The 20,030-nt window shown below is 39.0% G+C and overlaps 1 protein-coding gene across 3 annotated transcripts in view; it reads right to left on the bottom strand.

Annotated features, from left to right (window-relative positions):
• The window catches only part of LOC100768684 (glutamate carboxypeptidase 2), a 138,870-nt gene that overhangs the window by 19,433 nt on the left and 99,407 nt on the right, over positions 1 to 20,030 (bottom strand). For 2 of the 3 annotated variants that reach the window (XM_027407583.2, XM_027407581.2), the window contains exons 11-14: positions 19,824 to 19,909; positions 17,554 to 17,673; positions 10,368 to 10,450; positions 8,366 to 8,429 (exon numbers count right to left, since the gene is read on the bottom strand). In XM_027407583.2, the coding sequence (XP_027263384.1) occupies positions 8,366 to 8,429; positions 10,368 to 10,450; positions 17,554 to 17,673; positions 19,824 to 19,909 (353 nt within the window). The remainder of the gene's footprint in view (positions 1 to 8,365; positions 8,430 to 10,367; positions 10,451 to 17,553; positions 17,674 to 19,823; positions 19,910 to 20,030) is intronic. The other variant, XM_027407582.2, reaches the window with a different exon arrangement.

Raw genomic sequence — 20,030 nt, 5'->3', positions numbered from 1 at the left:
GAGAATGTAGACACAACATACCCGAACTTATGGGACACTCTGAAAGCAGTGCTAAGAGGGAAGTACATAGCACTAAGTGCTCACATGAAGAAACTGGAGAAAAGTCACATTAGAGAATTGACAGAACAACTGAAAGCATTAGAGCAAAAAGAAGCAAACTCACCAAGGAGGAGTAAATGCCAGGAAATAATCAACCTGAGAGCTGAAATCAATAAAGTAGAAACTAGGAAAACATTACATAGAATCAATGAAACAAAGAGTTGGTTCTTTGAGAAGATCAATAAGATAGACAAACCTCTAGCGAAACTAACCAAAAGGCAGAAAGAAAGCATGCTAATTAACAAAATCAGAAACCAAAAGGGGAATATAACAATGGACAATGAGGAAATCCAGAGAATCTTCAAGTTATATTTTGAAAACCTGTACTCCACAACATTCGAAAATCTAAAGGAAATGGACAGTTTTCTGAATAATTATCCCTAAGCAAAATTAAACCAAGATCAGATAAACAATTTAAATCGACCCATAACCCCTAATGAAATAGAAGCAGTCATCAAAAGCCTCCCAACCAAAAAAGCCCAGGGCCAGATGACTTCACTGAAGAATTCTACCAGAAATTCAAACAAGAGCTGACACCAGTACTCCTCAAACTGTTCCGCACAATAGAAGCAGATGGGATATTGTCAAACTCTTTCTATGAGGCTACAATCACTTTGATACCCAAGCCACAAAAGGATATGACTAAGAAAGAGAAGTACAGACCGATATCCCTCATGAACATCGATGCTAAAATACTCAATAAAATATTGGCTAACCCAATCCAAGAACATATCAGAAAAATTATCCACGACGATCAAGTAGGCTTCAGCCCAGGGATGCAAGGATGGTTCAACATACGTAAATACATCATTGTAATCCACCATATAAACAAACTGAAAAAGAAAAACCACATGGTCATATCACTAGACACTGAAAAAGCCTTTGACAAAATCCAACATCCCTTCATGATAAAGATCTTGGAGAGAACAGGAATAACAGGAACATATCTAAACATGATAAACGCAATATACACCAAACCAATAGACAACATCAAACTAAATGGAGAGAAACTCAAAGCGATTCCTCTAAAATCAGGAACAAGACAAGTCTGTCAACTCTCTCCATACCTCTTCAATATTGTATTTGAAGGTCTAGATAGAGCAAATAGAAAAGAAAAGGGGATCAAAGGGATACAAATTGGAAAGGAAGAAGTCAAACTTTCACTATTTGCAGATGACATGATAGTCTACATTAGTGACCCAAAAAATTCTACCAGGGAACTCCTACAGATGATAAACACTTTCAGCAAGGTAGCAGGATACAAAATTAACTAAAAAAATCTGTAGCCCTACTATATACAGATGATAAACTCAATGAGAAAGAAATCATGGAAACATCACCTTTCACAATATCCACAAGCAACATAAAATATCTGGGGGTAACACTAACCAAAAAAGTGAAAGACCTGTACAATAAGAACTTTGAGACTTTAAAGAAAGAAATTAAAGAAGATACCAGAAAATGGAAAGATCTCCCATGCTCTTGGATAGGTAGAATTAACATAGTAAAAATGGCAATCCTACCAAAAGCAATCTACAGATTCAATGCAATCCCCATCAAAATCCCAACACAGTTTTTCACAGACATTGAAAGAACAATACTCAACTTTATATGAAAAGATAAAAAACCCAGCGTGGACAAAACAATTCTTTACAATAAATGATCTTCTGGAGGCATCACCAACCCTGACTTCAATCTCTACTATAGAGCCATAGTTCTGAAAACATCTTGGTATTGGCACAAAAATAGACAGATAGACCAATGGAATCAAATTGAAGACCCAGATATTAACCCACGCACCTACGAACACCTTATTTTTGACAAAGGTGCTAAATCTATACAATGGAAAAAAGATAGCATCTTCAACAAATGATGCTGGCACAATTGGATTCGGACATGCAGAAGATTGCAGATAGATCCAAACCTGTTACCATGCACGAAACTTAAATGCGAATGGATCAAAGATCTCAGCCTAAATCCAGCCACACTGAATCTTCTAGAAGAGAATGTGGGAATCACCCTTGAACAAATTGGCACAGGAGACCGATTCCTGAACATCACACCAGTAGCACAGACACTGAGGTCTGCAATCAATAAATGGGACCTCCTGAAACTGAGAAGCTTCTGTAAGGCAAATGACACAGTCAGTAAGACAAAACGACCACCCACAGAATGGGAAAAGATCTTCACCGACCCCTCTTCTGACAGAGGGCTGATTTCCAAAATGTACAAGGAGCTCAAGAAGCTAACCACCAAAACACCAAACAATGAAATTAAACAGTGGGGTGCAGAACTAAACAGAATTTTCAACAGAGGAATCTGAAATGGCTGAAAGACACTTAAGAAAGTGCTCAAATCGACGCCAGATGCTGTCAGGGAGGCCAGTACAAGACTGATCCAGACCCCTGAACATGGATGTCAATAAGGAGGCCTCTGCACTCCAGGGAGCCTTTGGTGGTGGATTAGTATTTTTCCCTGGTGTAAGAAGGAACTTTGAGAGCCCATCCCACGTGAAGGGTTACACTCTGTCCCTGGACACATGGAGAAGGGGCCATGACCAGCACAGGAAGATTTGGTGGACTTTGCAGAGCCCCTGTTGAGGGCCCTACCCTGCCTGGGTAGTGGGGGGTGGGTGGGGTGAGGGGGTGGGCTGGGGGTGGGGGAGGAGGGATGAGGGTGAGGGGAGGGAGAGGGAGAAGGGACTTGAAATAAGCTTGTTCCCTAACTAGAACGAATAAATAAATTTAAAAAAAGAAAGTGCTCAAAATCCTTGGCCATCAGAGAAATGCAACTCAAAACAACTCTGAGATACCACCTCACACCTGTCAGAATGGCTAAAATCAAAAATACCAATGACAATCTATGCTGGAGAGGATGTGGAGAAGAAGGAACACTCCTCCATTGCTGGTGGGAGTGTGAACTTGTAAGACCACTCTGGAAATCAGTATGGCAGTTGCTCAGAAAAATGGGAATCAATCTACCTCAAGATCCAGCCATTCCTCTCTTGGGTATATACCCAAATAGTGCATATTCATACAACAAAGACATATGTTCAACCATGTTCATAGCAGCATAGTTTGTAATAGCCAGAACCTGGAAGCAACCTAGATGCCCCTCAACTGAAGAATGGATAGAGAAAATGTGGTACATTTATACAATGGAGTACTACTCAGCAGAAAAAAGCAATGGAATCTTGAAATTCGCAGGCAAATGGATGGAACTAGAAGAAACCATTCTAAGTGAGGTAACCCAGTCACAAAAAGACAAACATGGTATGTACTCACTCATATATGAATTTTAGACATAGAGCAATGGATTACCAGCCTATAATCCTCTTCACCAAAGAAACTAGGAAACATGAAGGACTCTAAGTGATAAATAGACCCCAGGAATGGGAAGTGGCATGAACTCCTGAGCTAATTGGGAGCATGAGGGTAGGGGAGAGGGAGCTGCTACAATAAGAGCAAGAGAAGAGGAGTAGAGGAGAGGAAATGGAGGAGCAGAAATATTGAGTTGGGGGAAGAATAGAGGAGAGAGAGCAGGATGAGAGATACCATATCAGAGAGAGCCACCATAATCCAAGAAGAGATCTGGAACCAGAGAGATCTCCAGAGACCTACAAGGATGACACGATCTGACAATCCAGGCAATGGTGGAGAGGATAACCTAAAAGCCCTTCCCCTAAAATGAGATTGATGACTACTCTTTATGCCATCCTAGAGCCCTCATCCAGTGGCTGATGGAAGCAGAGACAGACATCCACAGATATATACTGAGCTGAAATCGGGAATTTAGTTGAAGAGAGGGAGGAATGAAGAGCAAAGGGGTCTGTACCAGGTTGGAGAAACCCACAGGAACTGTTGGCCTGAACAAGGGAGAGCACTTGACCCCAGATGCTGTCTGGGAGGCCAGTACAAGACTGATCCAGACCCCTGAACATGAATGCCAATAAGGAGGCCTCTGCACTCCAGGGAGCCTCTGGTGGTGGATTAGTATTTTTCCCTGGTGCAAGAAGGGACTTTGAGATCCCATCCCAAGTGAAGGGTTACACTCTGTCCCTGGATGAGGGCGTGGTGATACAATCCATTCAAGACTTTTACTACACTAATATTTTCTTCCTACAGGACCCCACATGACTATCATTGTCCCATTTCAGCAGGAAGTAACTTGAAGGATGCTATGCCTCCTTTCCCCATTGTTGTCACTTAGGATACTGTATATACCTAGTTAGGGATAGCTTCCTATTGTTTTTGGTTGGGATTGGAACGAGGTGTTCAGGCTTGGATACCTCTTTCAGATGACTTTAGTGTTTAGTTAAAATAGATATTTAGGATGTGACATAAGCAGATTGTTGTATCTTCTTATATTTTACCTTTATGGTTGTTAATTTTGGATACTTTAAACTGTTAAGTTTTAATCCTCTTTTAGACTAAAAGGGGAATTGTAGGGGAAGCTGTAGCCACTCCTACTTAGGGGCTGGCTACAGGTGTGCCTGACCACGCCCTCAAAAGCTTGCAAGGGCGTGGTCAGGGGACGTAGGGTGACTGCATTTTTGCTTTCGGTTTTGCTTTTGGGCTTGCGGACAGACTGCTGCCATGCCGGTTGGCTAGGTAACTATGTAAGTAAGGCTTTTCCCTAATAATAAATACCCTTATATTTCTACCTGACTCCGTATTGGTAATTTCCCACTATACCTGGACACATGGGGAAGGGCCCAGGACCAGCACAGGAAGATTTGGTGGACTTTGCAGAGCCCCCATTGAGGGCCCTACCCTGCCTGGGGAGTGGTGGGTGGATGGGGTTGGGGGTAGGCTGGGGTTGGGGGAGGAGGAGAGGGATGAGGGGAGGGAGAGGCAAAAGGGACTTACGTGTGAAACAAGCTTGTTCCTTTACTTGAACTAATAAAAAATATTTAAACAAAGAATGAAACTCAATGAAAAAATACAGAATAGATGTATAAATAGAAAATGTAATTTCAGATACACATGAATATGTGTATTCATATGAGAATGACTTGGAGGGAGGTGGTTTGAAAGCATTTATTATAATTTAAGTGCACTATTCCTGGTACCAAAGAATTATATTTGTGGATCTGTATTCACTTCAAACTTGACATAGAAATTTGAATATACATTAAAGGACACTTGCTGCAATATTAGCTACAGAACTAAAATGTGATTAATTGTTCTATTGAGTATGCTACAAAAGTATTTCTATCATTTTATTTTTGTCACTTTTCTGTTGTTTTGGAATTTGTTATGGTGTGAAGTTAGTAAGTCAATGTGTGTTCTGCATATGGAAGTTTTATATAATGTTTTCTGAGTGAAAAGTTGGATTTATAACCATTTACATGTCATATTATAGGATCTAACTGGAGGTAAAAAGCATAATATGCGGGATGGTTCTGAACTCAACCCTTCCCTTGCAGGTGACCTGTAGGAAGTTATTTTACTTCTCTGAGTCCTCTTTGTACAGTAGAAGCAATATAAGTACTTATATTGCATGATAGTTAAATTCATACCTATTAGATGGAAAGCACTTAAGACAGTATCTTAATGACTTCTGGAACATGTGTCAATTAAATAGTCTGAGAATCAACATGACAGAAACTCTCTCAACTGAAGCAAGCATAAGATGACAGCTCTTTTGGGTAAGAGTGGTTTGTGTATTGCTCATAATTATTTGAAATTTTATAAATTTTATTATTTTTGAAAACAGAAACATCACTTTGTTTTGTTTTATGTACATAAGTACATTTTAACAAAAATTCACAAATATGTGGTTTATTTTATCTCTTTAGAAATAAACATCTAAACAAAAAATGCAATAAAGTGAGATATATGGTATCTCAATTAGACTGTACCTATATGTATTAGTTGTTGATCATAAAAATTATGATCCAGTTCCAGTGATATACTAAAATACTGGACAAGTAAAATATTTGAGACTACCAATAATAATAACATTTCACCTTATTTGAAATTTGTTTATTTGGAGTATTTATTCTGTTAGGCACACATGTGCAATATAATCATATTTGTACTTGTATGTTTGCAATGTTCTGGAATACATGCAGGGCATAGGGCATGTTAGGTAACCTCTCTGTCACTTACCTGTGTATGTCCAGCCCCCCAATCATATGATTTAAGTAAGAAAAGAATGATAAACACATTGATGATTTTTGAATAGTCACTGTGTGCAAGTCAGATATCATGGAGTTTGCAAACGCCAATTCATTTTAAAATCATGAAAGAAGCCTTTGAGATAGGTATTTTTGTTGGGGGTAAATAAATTTACACACACACACACACACACACACAAAGACACAAAGGAAAGGGGTGGCAGACTGTCATGAACAGCACTGCCATTGCCCATTAAGGCAAGAGGAGGAAGGAGAACTGACCTCAACCAGGAAGGCTAAACTTTGAAACAATGATGCTCAGAAATGCAGATGAAGAAGAAAATGTAAATGTCAATGTGACTCCAGCAAAGCATTATGCTACCACTGATGGCTGGAGAATTTACATTGTGCGTGGATGTGCTTGTGCGTGTGACAGTGTACATGTAGAAGTCAGAGCACAACTTTGTGTAGTCAGTTTTCACTGTTCTTCTTTAAATGGGTTCCTAGAATACACCTTAAATTTCTCAGGCTTGCTTGAAAGTGCCTTTGCTTGCTTAACCATCTCTCTAGTCTCTATATGCAAATGTCTTATACACCATTCAAAATCAAAAGACTCTTCAAGTTCATGACTTAGGCATTCAGCAGGTAATTGTTGCCACATTAAAGAGCATCTGGTGGAGGAGGTAAAGTAAGGAATACTGTCTTCCTGGACTAGCAATGCAAGGGAAATGCCTCTTATTTTACTCATGCAGTCAGTGAAGAGCTCAGCTTATAAAAACTGTAAGCCTACACATATTCTGGGGAAACTGGAGCTGACAGACACTGCAAATTACTAATAATTGCTTCTTGCCTTACAGCCTACAGTCTGGCAGCTATTAGGTATGGAGGTAAACTTTTAACAGTTATTTCCTGCCTTATAGCCAGGAAGTTATGGTGAACAATGGTTATTTTCTAACAATTGCTTCCAAGTAACTCCCTGCATTGTAATCCCTTCACCTGTAACTGTCTCTCCTATGTGACCTTCTGAAAGGTTCAGGCACTATGCTGGCCTGCCCCTGTTACCTGGTGGAATCCACTCAGGCAATACCCTGGTCAGCCCAAGGTTCCATGGGAAAGAAGTCTGCACGCAGGTGCAGAGGACCCCTTTAAAAGATAGGCCTCTGCCCCTTTATACTCTCTCTCTCTCCCTCACCCTCTCCCTCTCCCTCTCTCTCCCTCTCTCCCCTCTCTCCCTCTCTCTCCCTCTCTCTCCCTCTCTCTCCCTCTCTCTCCCTCTCCCTCTCTTCTCCCTCTCCCTCTCCCTCTTTCTCTCCCTCTCCATCTCCTTCCCTCCCTCTCTCCCTCTCTCCCTCTCCCTCTCTCTCCCTTTCTCCCTGTCTCCCTGTCTCCCTGTCTCCCTGTCTCTCTCTCTCTGTTTCTCTCTGTTCCCGTTCTCTGTCCCGCTCTCTGTGCTATTCTGTCCCCCACCTATGCTCTCGCTGTCTCTCTATGGCGACCGGCCATGGCGGTCAGCCATTACCCTGTTCCTCTTCTTAGTCTACCCATTCTGCTGGGCCTTATAATAAACTTATAGTCAATATGTCTGTCTCATTATTTCTCTTTTCTTCTTTTTAAACAAAACAATAACACCTTCTGCCTTGCATTCTTTCAGGGAAGGAGAAAAGCAGCTAAGTCAAGATAGCCACAGGCTTTCACAAATATCTTAAGTTTGAACCCTATAACCAAAAGTTATGAATATTCAAATGTAATGTGACTTTAAGCTTACCACCCAGATTAGAAAAGCTCTCTGATGGGCACCTGGTGCTTGATTTTTACTACAAGAAGAAGCTCAAGACCTGTTCCCATTGTCACAGTGTCAGCAGCCAGAACTCTGACCTGTGGACCCAGGGATCTGGAAGTCTCTTTTTGCCCCATGGTGACTGGAATAAAGTTTGTTTCTAGTTCATAGACCTTGGTCGTCTGTTCCCCAATATTCACATGCCCCTGGGACTCTACAGTCAGGACTGAATCAAGGGAGGAGGTGTGAAAACAGCCACAAGTCTCCTAATCCTACGTTAATAGGCTGCATTCTGTGCCAGAATGCTATCCTTCTACAAAACTGTTACCTCCATAGTAATCATCTCGATGGAGGCCCACACTACTCACCTTCTATGGAGGAATCAGCATTAATGTAAGCGACACCACGTTCATGAAGGAGTCTGGAATGTTCCTATAACAAGATATAAAAATTTAAGCTTAATATAACACTCTCCCACCCAAGCCACATTTGCCTTTCTTGAATGTAGATGTTTGAATGAAATTGCCTCATGTGTCACTCGAATTTGGAATTAAGTCTAAAAAGAAAGTTGGATTGAGAAAGTGTTGCAGTGGTTGTCAGTGAGAAACTAGAGCAACGTTTTCTAAACTACATTTGAGAGGATGAACTGCTTACACACAGTAGATGAAAAAGGAGTTGTGATTTTGAACACGCAAACCTGTCATTATTTTTCTCATTAAACATCAATTTGGGAGTCTTTTGGTAGGAATATACTTTTAAAGATGTTGCCATTATTTAAGCAGAGGTGATTTCCAAGACACACACACACACACACACACACACACACACACACACAAAAGCTGTCTCCAATTTACTAGTCAGAAAATTCACAAAGGAAATGCGACGATAAAGCCAATATCTCTTGTAGTATATTGCCACCTAGTGGTAATTTTCACTGATTGCACATTTCTAGAACTCAGAAGTGTGGCACAGTGACCTCCAAGTTGGGTTTCTAAAACATTGCATTTCCTCAGAATTTTGCTTGTAAGTAAAAAAATTCAGAAAAGTATATACAACTCTTAGTGATAAAAGGCAATGTGATCACAGTGTGATGGTTCAGGGGCAGGAGGATTGTGGTAGTTCTGGGGCATCATGGGATGAATAAATGCTGCTAACCAAGAAAAAAAAATAACAACAACAATAATTCTATAGAGGCAAGTTGCTCCCTGATATATTCATAGGTTTGCTTGATTCCAGGATGAAACTTCCTTGTAGATAAACACTTCACCTTGATGAACAGGAATAGAGCAAGTTTTCAGAGAACCCTGAAATACCTATGTTTAACAGCGGTCACATGAGCATTCAGAGTAGCAAGGGGGAACTGATGGAGCAGATGTCAATGCTGCCTGCATTTACATCTCTGTCACACCAAGCCAATTGTAAATTCCGATGGAGTTATTATTCAGGGCTCCTAAAATATTCCATCCTTCTATCTAACTGTCTGCAGGAGTCCACAGGTATAAAAAGATAAATGTAAACCAGGCCTTACTGTAGAAACTGAGGGTTCAGTGTAAGTAGCACTTGCAGCTCTTTTGGGTGGTGTGGAAGAATCACATTAGAAACTGTCATGGATTTGTGTAAAAAACAAACTCATGTAAGAAACTGTCATGTTGTCTTTTATATTTGGTGCCCAGTGCAGATTTATTTACTGCATTGCATTGTGAAACATAAAAATAAATTAATTTCAGTAGTCGACATGAAGTGTTCCTAAAAAATAAAATAAAGCTGAATACTTAAAATAAGATCATTTTTATCTTTTAAAACAAATTATTGGATTTTATTGATTGATTTAGTGTTTTGTGCATGCTATGTAAGCATGAATGCCATGACACATATGTGGTAGACTGAGGACAGACTGCAGCTGTCAGTTCTCTCCTCCCACCATATGGGTCCCAAGAATTGGACTCAAAATCACCAGCTTGGCAGCAAGTGCCTTGACCAGCTGAGTGATCTTGTTGTCCTCTTGTAGATTTTTGAACAATGATGCAATCCTTTGGGATAATTAGGCATGTCCAACCTTTGCTTATGAGCCACATGCTGCCTAGTATAGGGATGAATGAAGTCCAACACAAAATTGCAAACATGCTTAAAACATTATGATATGATTTTCATTCAGCATTTTTATAAAAATACCTTGATTTTGTGATCCTTCATAATGAATTTTGTCTACATGACATTATGTTGTTCTATCAAAACATATATCAGTGACGTTTTAGAAAAACTCTAAGCATTACCTGACTGGAATCACTTGTTATTTTTCCAAGCTTCACAGAAAAGTCCCAACTGTTTTGACATTTGGACAAATTTATATGGAAGCAAATTTTGACATACCTCTGCCCACTCAGTAGAACCAAGAAGGCCAAATTCTTCTGCATCCCAGCTTGCAAACAAAATTGTTCTTCTAGGCCTCCATCCTGAAATGCATGGGAATAACATATAAATGCCAGTATTTATATAAAAATATAATATCCACCCAAGACAAGGAGACATCTACAAGATGGGAGAATGCAAAATGCTGTTGTTATTGGTTTTTTTCTCCACTTAGAAAGTAGCAATGTGGCTCACATCCTCACGTATACAATTTTTTTGTATGTTTTAGAAATGGAAATTGCTAAAAATCAAATAGTATTGAAAAAGGAATGATGTAGAAACACTGAAATCTAGATAAAGTGGGAAATACCCTTGAATTAATTGGTACAGGAGACTGATTCCTGAACATAACACCAGTAGCACAGACACTGAGATCAACAATTAATAAATGGGACCTCCTGAAACTGAGAAGCTTCTGTAAGGCAAAGGACACAGTCAGCAAGACAAAACAACAGCCCACAGACTGGGAAAAGATATTCACCAACCCCACATCTGACAGAGGGCTGATCTCCAAAATATACAAAGAACTCAGGAAGCTAGACTCGAAAACACCAATCCAATTTAAAAATGGGGTACAGAACGAAATAGACAATTCTCAATAGAGGAATCTAAAATGGCTGAAAGACACATAACAAAGTGTTCAACATCCTTACCCATCAGGGAAATGCAAATCAAAATAACTCTGAGATACCATCTTACTCCAGTTAGAATGGCTAAAATCAAAAATACCAATGACAGTTTATGCTGGAGAGGATGCGGAGAAAGAGGAACACTCCTCCACTGCTGGTGGGAGTGCCAACATGTACAGCCACTTTGGAAATCAGTATGGCGACTCCTCAAGAAAATGGGAATCAGTTTACCACAAGATCCAGCAATTCCACTCCTAGGCATATACCCAAAAGAAGCACATTCATAAAACAAGGACATCTGTTCAACGATGTTAATAGCAGCATTCTTTGTAATAGCCAGAAACTGGAAACAGCCTAGATGCCCTCAACTGAAGAATGGATAGAGAAAATGTGGTACATTTACACAATGGAGTACTACTCAACAGAAAAAAAAACAATAGAATCTTGAAATTTGCAGGAAAATGGATGGAACTCGAAGAAACCATTCTGAGTGTGGTAACCCAATCACAAAAAGACAAACGATATGTGCTCACTCATATGTGGACCTGCTTTATGATACATAGTAGTGACCGTGCTTTATCAGAGCTGTTTTTAATGATGTTGCTCAGAATGGTTTCCTTCCAGATGATGATTGAGAAGCTAATTTAAAAAAATGGTGCCAGGTACCACAAGGGTAACAGAACTGTGCTGTTTTTCTGGGATTTTGTTTTTTACTTTTTTTTTAATGGAGAGTGCTGGATGTCTCTACAATTTTGTTTAAATGACTGCAGAACCTGGAAAAGCTGTTGCTGCTATTGATGCATAACATACTGCCATTATTGATATATATATATATATATATATATATATTTGAATTTTTGGAAACTTTAGCTGTGCTGTCAACTTTGGAAAAAAGTTGAACACAGTTTACCGTGTTCAATTGGCATTGTACAAAATTTACATTGTACAAAAATTAACAGCCATATTGTTCTAGAAATGTTGAACCTAATTTTTTTCCATTTGTACAGGGGTAACGCACTATATTAAATATGCAAGGTCTTAAAAAAAAGAAGAAATTTTGAGAGGCCATCCCATATGAAGGGATGCTTTCTTGATCTGGACACATGGGGAAGAAGGGCCTAGGCCTGGCCCAGGATGATGTGGTAGACTTTGGGGAGCCCCTTTTGAGGGACTTACCCTGCCTGGGGAGTGGAGGGGGGATGGCTAGGGGCAGGTGGGATGTTGAGGGGGGGAAGGGAGAGGTAGAAGGGATTGACATCTGAAGCAAGCTTATTCCTAATTTCAACTAATAAAATAAAAAAAATTTTAAAAAAAAGTGAAATCTAAATGAAGTCATGAGATATTTCAAATAGTTTGCAATTGTCCAGAGTAGTAAACAGCTCTGAGCTGCAGATGCCTGATACAGAGGGAGAAACCATAGGTACAGGCTGTGCTGCAGTGGCAGGGAGAACTGCGGGAAAAGATACAGAACCCTGCCAAGTTGTTCTGAAATAACATTTTCCATACCCCAAGGCGATCTGATTCGGTGATTTTTTTTTCTCCTCTGCTATCTTGTAAAATTGGTTATCAGTGGCTCACTTTGAGATAGCAATATCTACTGATACTGAAAAGCATGCTATTTGATAAGTAGGTTTTATGGTTTGGAGGTAATAAACAGTATCCTTGGAGTTGAAGAAAGATAGGATTTTAAAGCCCGATTCTCTCACTTCCTAGATGCAAGTAAGGCTGTGCCATGCACATTCACAAAGCCTTCTTGTCTTCATCTGAAAACAATTATAGCAGAATAAAGAGGAGACATCATTTGATTGTCGGGAGCATTAAAAGGAATAATGTTTATGAAGCATCTAGTAAATGCTATAAGGTCCTTGTAATACCGATAAGTATTTCAGGTGTATTTATTAAGCATGTTTTCCCTATAACTATTGAATCCAATGTTTTCTTTTTGTCTAATGTGCTATGGTATCATTCCAATCCCTTATTCATTCATTCCTTCTCACTTCATTCTTTGAGCATAGCTCTTAGCTATGGCAATGCTGATTTGCATTCACTGTAGAAACTTTGTTATGAAATCATGAAACCTTTGTAAGGAGGTTAAACAAGACCAAGTTAATGCACTGTGGAAACACCCATACCCCAACTGTGGTGCATCTTTTATTTTGAAGAGACAACAAGAGTTTGCAATGTGCCAACCCCAGTCCTCTACCTCTGTCATGCAACCTATATAACCCTAGGCTAACATATGTAAAATGGGAACAGAAATAAGAATATATCTTCATGGTTACTATGGGATCAAATTAGATCACACATATGTAAAAAGTTTCTCAGAACATAGGTACCGAAAGTAAACATACTTTCTTCCTGTTGATTAACACTTAAGGGCTTCAAGATGGTTCTGCTGGTAAATGTACTTGCTGCCAAGCCTGACAACATTCTTTTAGTCCCTGGAATCTACATTGAAAGAAAAAGCATACTTCTACAACCTGTCTTCTGATTTCCACACCCACTCTGTGGTATGCATGCATGTGTGTGTGTGTGTGTGTGTGTGTGTGTGTGTGTGTGTGTGTGTGAGAGAGAGAGAGAGAGAGAGAGAGAGAGAGAGAGAGAGAGAGAGAGAGAGGATTTACATTATACAGAATCCAGGTACCTTTTTTGTAGAATATGTTAAGAAAATAAAGGATTAGATCTCTATGATTACTTTTAAAACTAACAATCCAGACCATATCCCAACAATGAGATGGGAACTGGGCAGAAAATCTCACCCTTAGTGTTGGAGCCAGTGGCAAGTTGGTGGCTTTTGGGAGAGGGACAGAAAGTTTTCTCTAGAAGTGTAGCCTCTGCTAACTGGACAGAAGAAGGCTGCACATCCAAGAATATTTGAACAACACAATCTGGTCTTGCTAGGTTAAAAAATTACATGGCACAAATGTGGGTTAGAGGGGAAGACTGGGAGGAAGATTGATCATAATAAAAGAAAACATATTGTTGGAATCTCATAAAAATGAATCTTAAAAACGCTAAAGGACAAGCAAAATATTTTTAATTAAAGTTAATTAAAAATATTTCCGCAAAGAAACCCACAACTACCCCCTTGAGTTATTCCTTTTGTTTAAATTCCAATATTTTACCTGAAAATATTGAAATGACTTGATTAATGGTGATAAGAGTGTGAACAGGAATAAAATGATATGGATATCATGGTTCCCGCTGGGAAGAACCATCAATATTTTTCTATTTAGATCCTTTTTTCTCCTAAGTTACATAGTACAGGTGATCCGAGGTGTTATAATAGAGGAGATTGAGAATATCTCCCTCAGTTCTTGGCCGGGAAACCCTTGACAGAGCAACCAATAACCATGTGGCTTATTTCAGATTTTCAGATAATATATGTTTATTTTGCAAACTAATTAAAAATAATAAAAAATAATTAACCAACACTAATGTTTACACTACCATTGTTACTAATTTATTCACAATTTTGAGCATACATTTATTTATTTGGTTTTCTTTTTTATTTATAAATTTATTTATTTTACATCCAAACTTCAGTGTTGGGCCCTTCCCCCATAAGGGTCAGCTTACCAGCTTGTGATGAGGAGCTTACTTCTTATTTCCCTCCTTCCGATAAGCCTGAATGAAAGTTCCTTTTATCCACCCATCCTTATTCCCGGAGGGCCCTGGAAACATGAACTTCTGACCTGGGTGGTTTTCCACCGTGCCTGCTGACTGGTATATAAGGCTTCCCTCCTTTGTAATAAATGGCATTCTCCTTTCAAGAATGATCAGCTGTCTTGTCTTTATTTGAATCCTCAAGCCCCTCGCCTGAATCCATGAGAAGTATTGTAGCGCTGGCTCTACACTTCAGTTTTTCTTCCTTCTTCTGCTCCCATTCCCTCCCCCTCACCTCACCTTTGCCTCCCCTCCCAATCCACTCCTCTGTTTCTATTCAGAAAACGGCAGGACTCCATTAGACATCGACAAAAACCCATTACATTTCAAATTGCAGTAAGACTAAGCACCTCCCATGATACTAAGGTGGGGCAAAGCAACCAAGTAAAAAGACTAGGTTCTCAAAAGCCAGTCAAAGAGTTAGCAACAGCCCCTGCTCCTACTGATAGAAGTCCTACAAGAAGGCCAACCTACACAACTGTCATACATACGTGGAGGGTTTAGATAAGTCCCATGTGGGCTCCCTAGATGTAGCTTTAGACTCTTTGAGCTACTGTGAACCCAGGTTAGTTGATTCTGTGGATTTTCCTGTAATGTCCTTGACCCCTGTGGCTCCTACAATCCTTCTGCCTCTTCTTCCAGAGGATTCCCCAAGATGAGCCCAAGGCTTGAGTGTGGTTCTGCCCCTGTTCTGTCACTTGCTGGATGAAGCTTCTCTGAAGACAATTAGACTAGGCACCAATCTATGAGTATAGCAGATTATCATTAAGCATCGTTACATTCACTTTTTTTTTTCTCTAGTGGAATTTGGTTAAATCCTAGGTTTCTGGGCCATTAAGCCTCTGGGTCATGGCACTCCAGGAATATCAGGGGTGATTTCATTCTCATGGCATGGGTCTCAGGCTGGACCAGTCATTAGTTGGCCAAACTCACCATCTCTGCATCACCCCTGAATGACTCTTAGGCAGGAAAGGCTATTGATCAAAGGTTGTGTGGCTGGGTTAATGTCCCAATTCCTCCACTGGAAGTCTTGAATTGTCACAGGAGATGGCCAGTTCAGGCTACCTATCCACTGTTGCTACAATTATTAGCTATGGTCATCCTTGTTGATTCTTGGGAGTTTTTCTTGTCCCCGGATTTTGTCTAACCATGAAATGTATGCCCCCCTTTCTAGTCATGTCTTTCAAAACTCTTCCCCTCCATTCCCTATCAAACATAATGGCTGATATTCACTTGTCCATCTGCCCTCATCCCCCCATGATCTTCCCAGGGAGATCTTAGTGCCTGCTGCACCCTTTAGACTTCCTTGTTACCTAGACTTCCTAGGTCTGTGGATTGTAGCATGGTTATCCTTTACTTTAAAGTTAATATCCATTTTTAAGTAAATACATACCATGGTTGCCTTTCTGGTTCTGAGTTACCTTACCCAGGATGATTTTTTTTTCTAGTTCCATCCATTTGCCTTCAAATTCCAGAATGTTCTGTTCTTATTTACACAATAATCCATTGTGTAAATGTACCACAACTTATTTATCAATTCTTCACTTGAGGGACATGAAGGTTGTTTCTAGGTTCTGACTAGAATAAAGCTGCTATGAACAGAGTTGAGCAAGTGTCCTTGTGGTATGACTGAGCAACCTTTGTATGTATTTCCAAGAGTACGTTAGCTGAGTCTTGAGGAGTGTTGATTCCCAGTTATCAGAGAAATCACCACAATTATCTCCAAAGTGTCAATACAAGTTTGCACTCCCACCAGCAATGGAGAAGTGTTCCTCTTACTCCACATCTGTACAAGCACGAACTATCCCTTATTGTTTTGATCTTAGCCATTCTAACAGATGAAAGGTAGAATCTCAGAGTCATTTTGACTTGCATTTTCCTGATGGCTAAGAATATTTAAGTGTTTCTCAGCCATTTAAGATTCTGCTGTTGAGAATTCTCTGTTTAGGTCTTGTTGGTTTATTTAGTTTTCTGATGTCTGATTTCTTGAGGTCTTTATATATTTTGGAAACCAGCTCTCTGTCAGGTATGGTGTTGGTAAAGATTTTTCCTGTTTTGTTCTATTGACAGTATCCTTTGCCTCAGAGAAGATTTTCAGTTATGTAAGGTCCCATTTATTAACTGTCAATCTTAGTGATTGGGTTAGTGGTGTTCTGTTCAGGAAATTGTTCCATGTGCCAATGCCTTTAAGTGTATTCCCCCTACTTCCTCTTATATCAGGTTCAGTGTATCTGGATTTATGTTGAGGTCTATGATACAATTGGAATTGAGTTTTGTACTTAGTCCTAGATATGGACCTAATTGTATTCTTCTACATGACAGCATCCAGTTATACCAGCACTACTTGTTGAAGATGCTTTCTTATTCTCATGGTACAATTTTGGCTTGTTTTTCAAAGACCAGGTGTCCATAGGTGTGTACATTTACCTCTGGATCTTTGATTCAAGTCTATTGATCCACCTATCTGCTTTTATATTATATACCTTGAAGTTCATTCACTTAGTATACTATATTATATATTATGTATATTATATATAATGTGCCATATTATATATAATAAATAATATAGTTATTATATATAATAAACTTATTTAAAATAATAAAAATATAATTAAACAACATTAATGTTTGCACTGCCCTCGTTATTGATTTATTGACATTGTTGAACCCATATTCGTTTATTTGGTTTCCTATTGTTTATTGCAGATTGAAAAGAGGGCTTCTTGCACACAAGGCACTTGCTCTAACATGGCGCTACTTCCCAGGCCCCAAAATAATATATTAACGCTCATTTTTCAAAAGATTCAACTGAAATTCCCAGAATTTCAGTTTTTATTCACTGCTTCTCTTACCTTCTGTCTTCAGTTTTCCAAAGCTCCTCACAATTTCATGAACAACAGCTGCTCCACTCTGAGGGTCAATGCCACCAAAGACCCAGGCATCTCTGTGACCTCCAAGAATGACATATCTGTCTAGACACCAGCAGAGCAAGAATCACAACTAGAGTAGATTGCAAATGACTGAAAAGCATTCACAACTCAAAGCAAAACTACCAACATCCCTAAGGCTTAGGTTATTTGCTCAGATTTCAGTATTGGCTTCATCTATCTGATGAAATTATGAATGTGATTTAAAATTTAATTCAATGTGTTACTGAAATAATAAGCATGTAGACAACAGGAAAATATGAAACTATCCCTGTATACCTCCTTTCAACTATCTAATTTCTGTTGCCACTTTGTGTCCAACATTTTCAGAGAGTACACAGTTCTCTACTTCCTAGTCCTATTCTATTTCCAATAAATAAGAGTTCTATGGCACTCTCTATCTGCTATACAAAGAGGAAACTGCTTGGGCTGAACATTTTGGAGGCCATCATTCCATATTTGTTTAGATTCATATCATCTTTAAATGTCAGACTCTCCTTTTTTAATGTATCTATTTTTTCTTTTTTATTTATATTAGAAACAAGCATTTTTTACATGTCAACCCCAGTTCCTTTTCCCTCCCATCTTCCCCTGCCCTCCACTGACCCCCATATCCCATCCTCTTTCTGCTCTCCAGGGAGGGTGAGGCCTTCCATGGGGCCTCATATCTGCCATATCATTTGGAGCAGGGCCTAGGCCCTACCCCAGATGCCTAGGCTGAGAAAGTAACCTCTATGTGGAATGGGCTCCCAAAGTCCATTAATATACTAGGGATAAATATTGATACACTACCAGAGGCACCACAGATTGTCCAGGTCTCCTAACTGACATCCGGGGGGGAGGAAGACATGAGGTACCAGGAAGATTGAGTCGACAGAAGAATAGAGGAGAGCAAGAAAAGAGATACCACAATAGAGGGAGCCATTGTACATTTAAAGAGAAATCTGGCACTAGGGAAATGTCCAAATATCTACAAGGATGACTCCAACTAATAATCTAAGCAATAGTGGAGACTATACTTTATGTCCTTCCCAGAACTCTTCTTTTAAATCATGATCTCCTTGTCCCTAGTTTATGTGTGTTTTAATTGCCCAACTCAAAAGATTGCCACAGTACCTGCCCAAAATAACCATCTAATAAGACTCAATAATTCTCCTGTGTGTGTGTGTGTCCATATGTATAAACACAGTCTATTACTTACAAGCCTTCACTTTATAAAAGTCTTCACTCTTAAAAAGGACAATATGTCTATTCATAGCATAGTACAACATATAATGACAATTTTAACATCTGGACGGGGATTACATGAACTTGAGCCTAAATCCAGCCTACTTTATCTACTCTGAGATCTTGTCTCAGAAAAACAAATGAGCAATACTTTTGTAAGAAATATATTCCATTAAATTTTACTATTTATGTTAAAAATGATCAATGAAAACCTAAGGAATAAAAACCAAAGTTTTAAAGAATCAAAATGTTTAATAAAATATGTCTCACAATGTTTACAAACCACACTTAAGGGAGGCCCTATGCTTGGCAGTAAATGGCCAACAGAAAATGAATTTGTTGGTAGTTTGGGGATTATTTTGTCTCATATTGCTTTGTTTGGGCATTTTTAAAATTTTTATAATTGTTTCCTTACATATTATGCTTTCTGGTTTTATGGTTTTATGGTGTCTGTGTGTGTGTACATGTGTGTGTAAGTGTGTGTGTGTGTGTGTGTGTGTGTGTGTGTGTGTCTATTCATGTATGTGTGTATGCACTAGTAATGTTCTTTGTTTTCCTTTTACTCTGTTTATTTTACTGTATTCCCATGTTATTTTAATTTTTTATTTGCTTGCTTGTTTGTTTTCTAAAGGAAGAGAGAATGTACATGTGAAATGGTATGAATAGGAAGGTGGGGAGGGTCTAGTAGGAAATGAGCAAGGGGAAATGTGATATGAATATATTGTATAAATTATTTTTTCAGCAAATAAAGAAATGGTTCAGCTTACCATTCCCATCCATCCTCAAACATCCATGCTTCTTTTCTTGCATCACAGATGATAATATACTATACCCAGAATGTCTTACTCTGTGTTTCGACGAACTTCATTAAGACAGCAACTTGAATTCTTAGTTTATTCTGCACCCAGAGTACATGTGGTACATAATATTTGATTCACCAATATGTACCAAACAAATGCTCCATTTACCTGGTTCAATAGCTCCTTTGAGTGTGCCAATGACATTATAGATTCTTGTCACTTTACTGTAGGAGTGTATGTGCAGCTTGACTCTTCTAATTCAAAGGCAAAAACACATTCTTTGAAAATAGTTGGTACAGATTTAGCACCCACATTTCTTAACTCTATTATTATTATTTAAAAAGATTTCTGGTTATACATGGGAGGAAAGTAACA

This window comes from Cricetulus griseus, chromosome 3 (assembly GCF_003668045.3).
Source record: "Cricetulus griseus strain 17A/GY chromosome 3, alternate assembly CriGri-PICRH-1.0, whole genome shotgun sequence".
Classification (NCBI taxonomy): Eukaryota; Metazoa; Chordata; class Mammalia; order Rodentia; family Cricetidae; genus Cricetulus; species Cricetulus griseus.
This window is presented reverse-complemented; position numbering and strand designations above follow the sequence as displayed.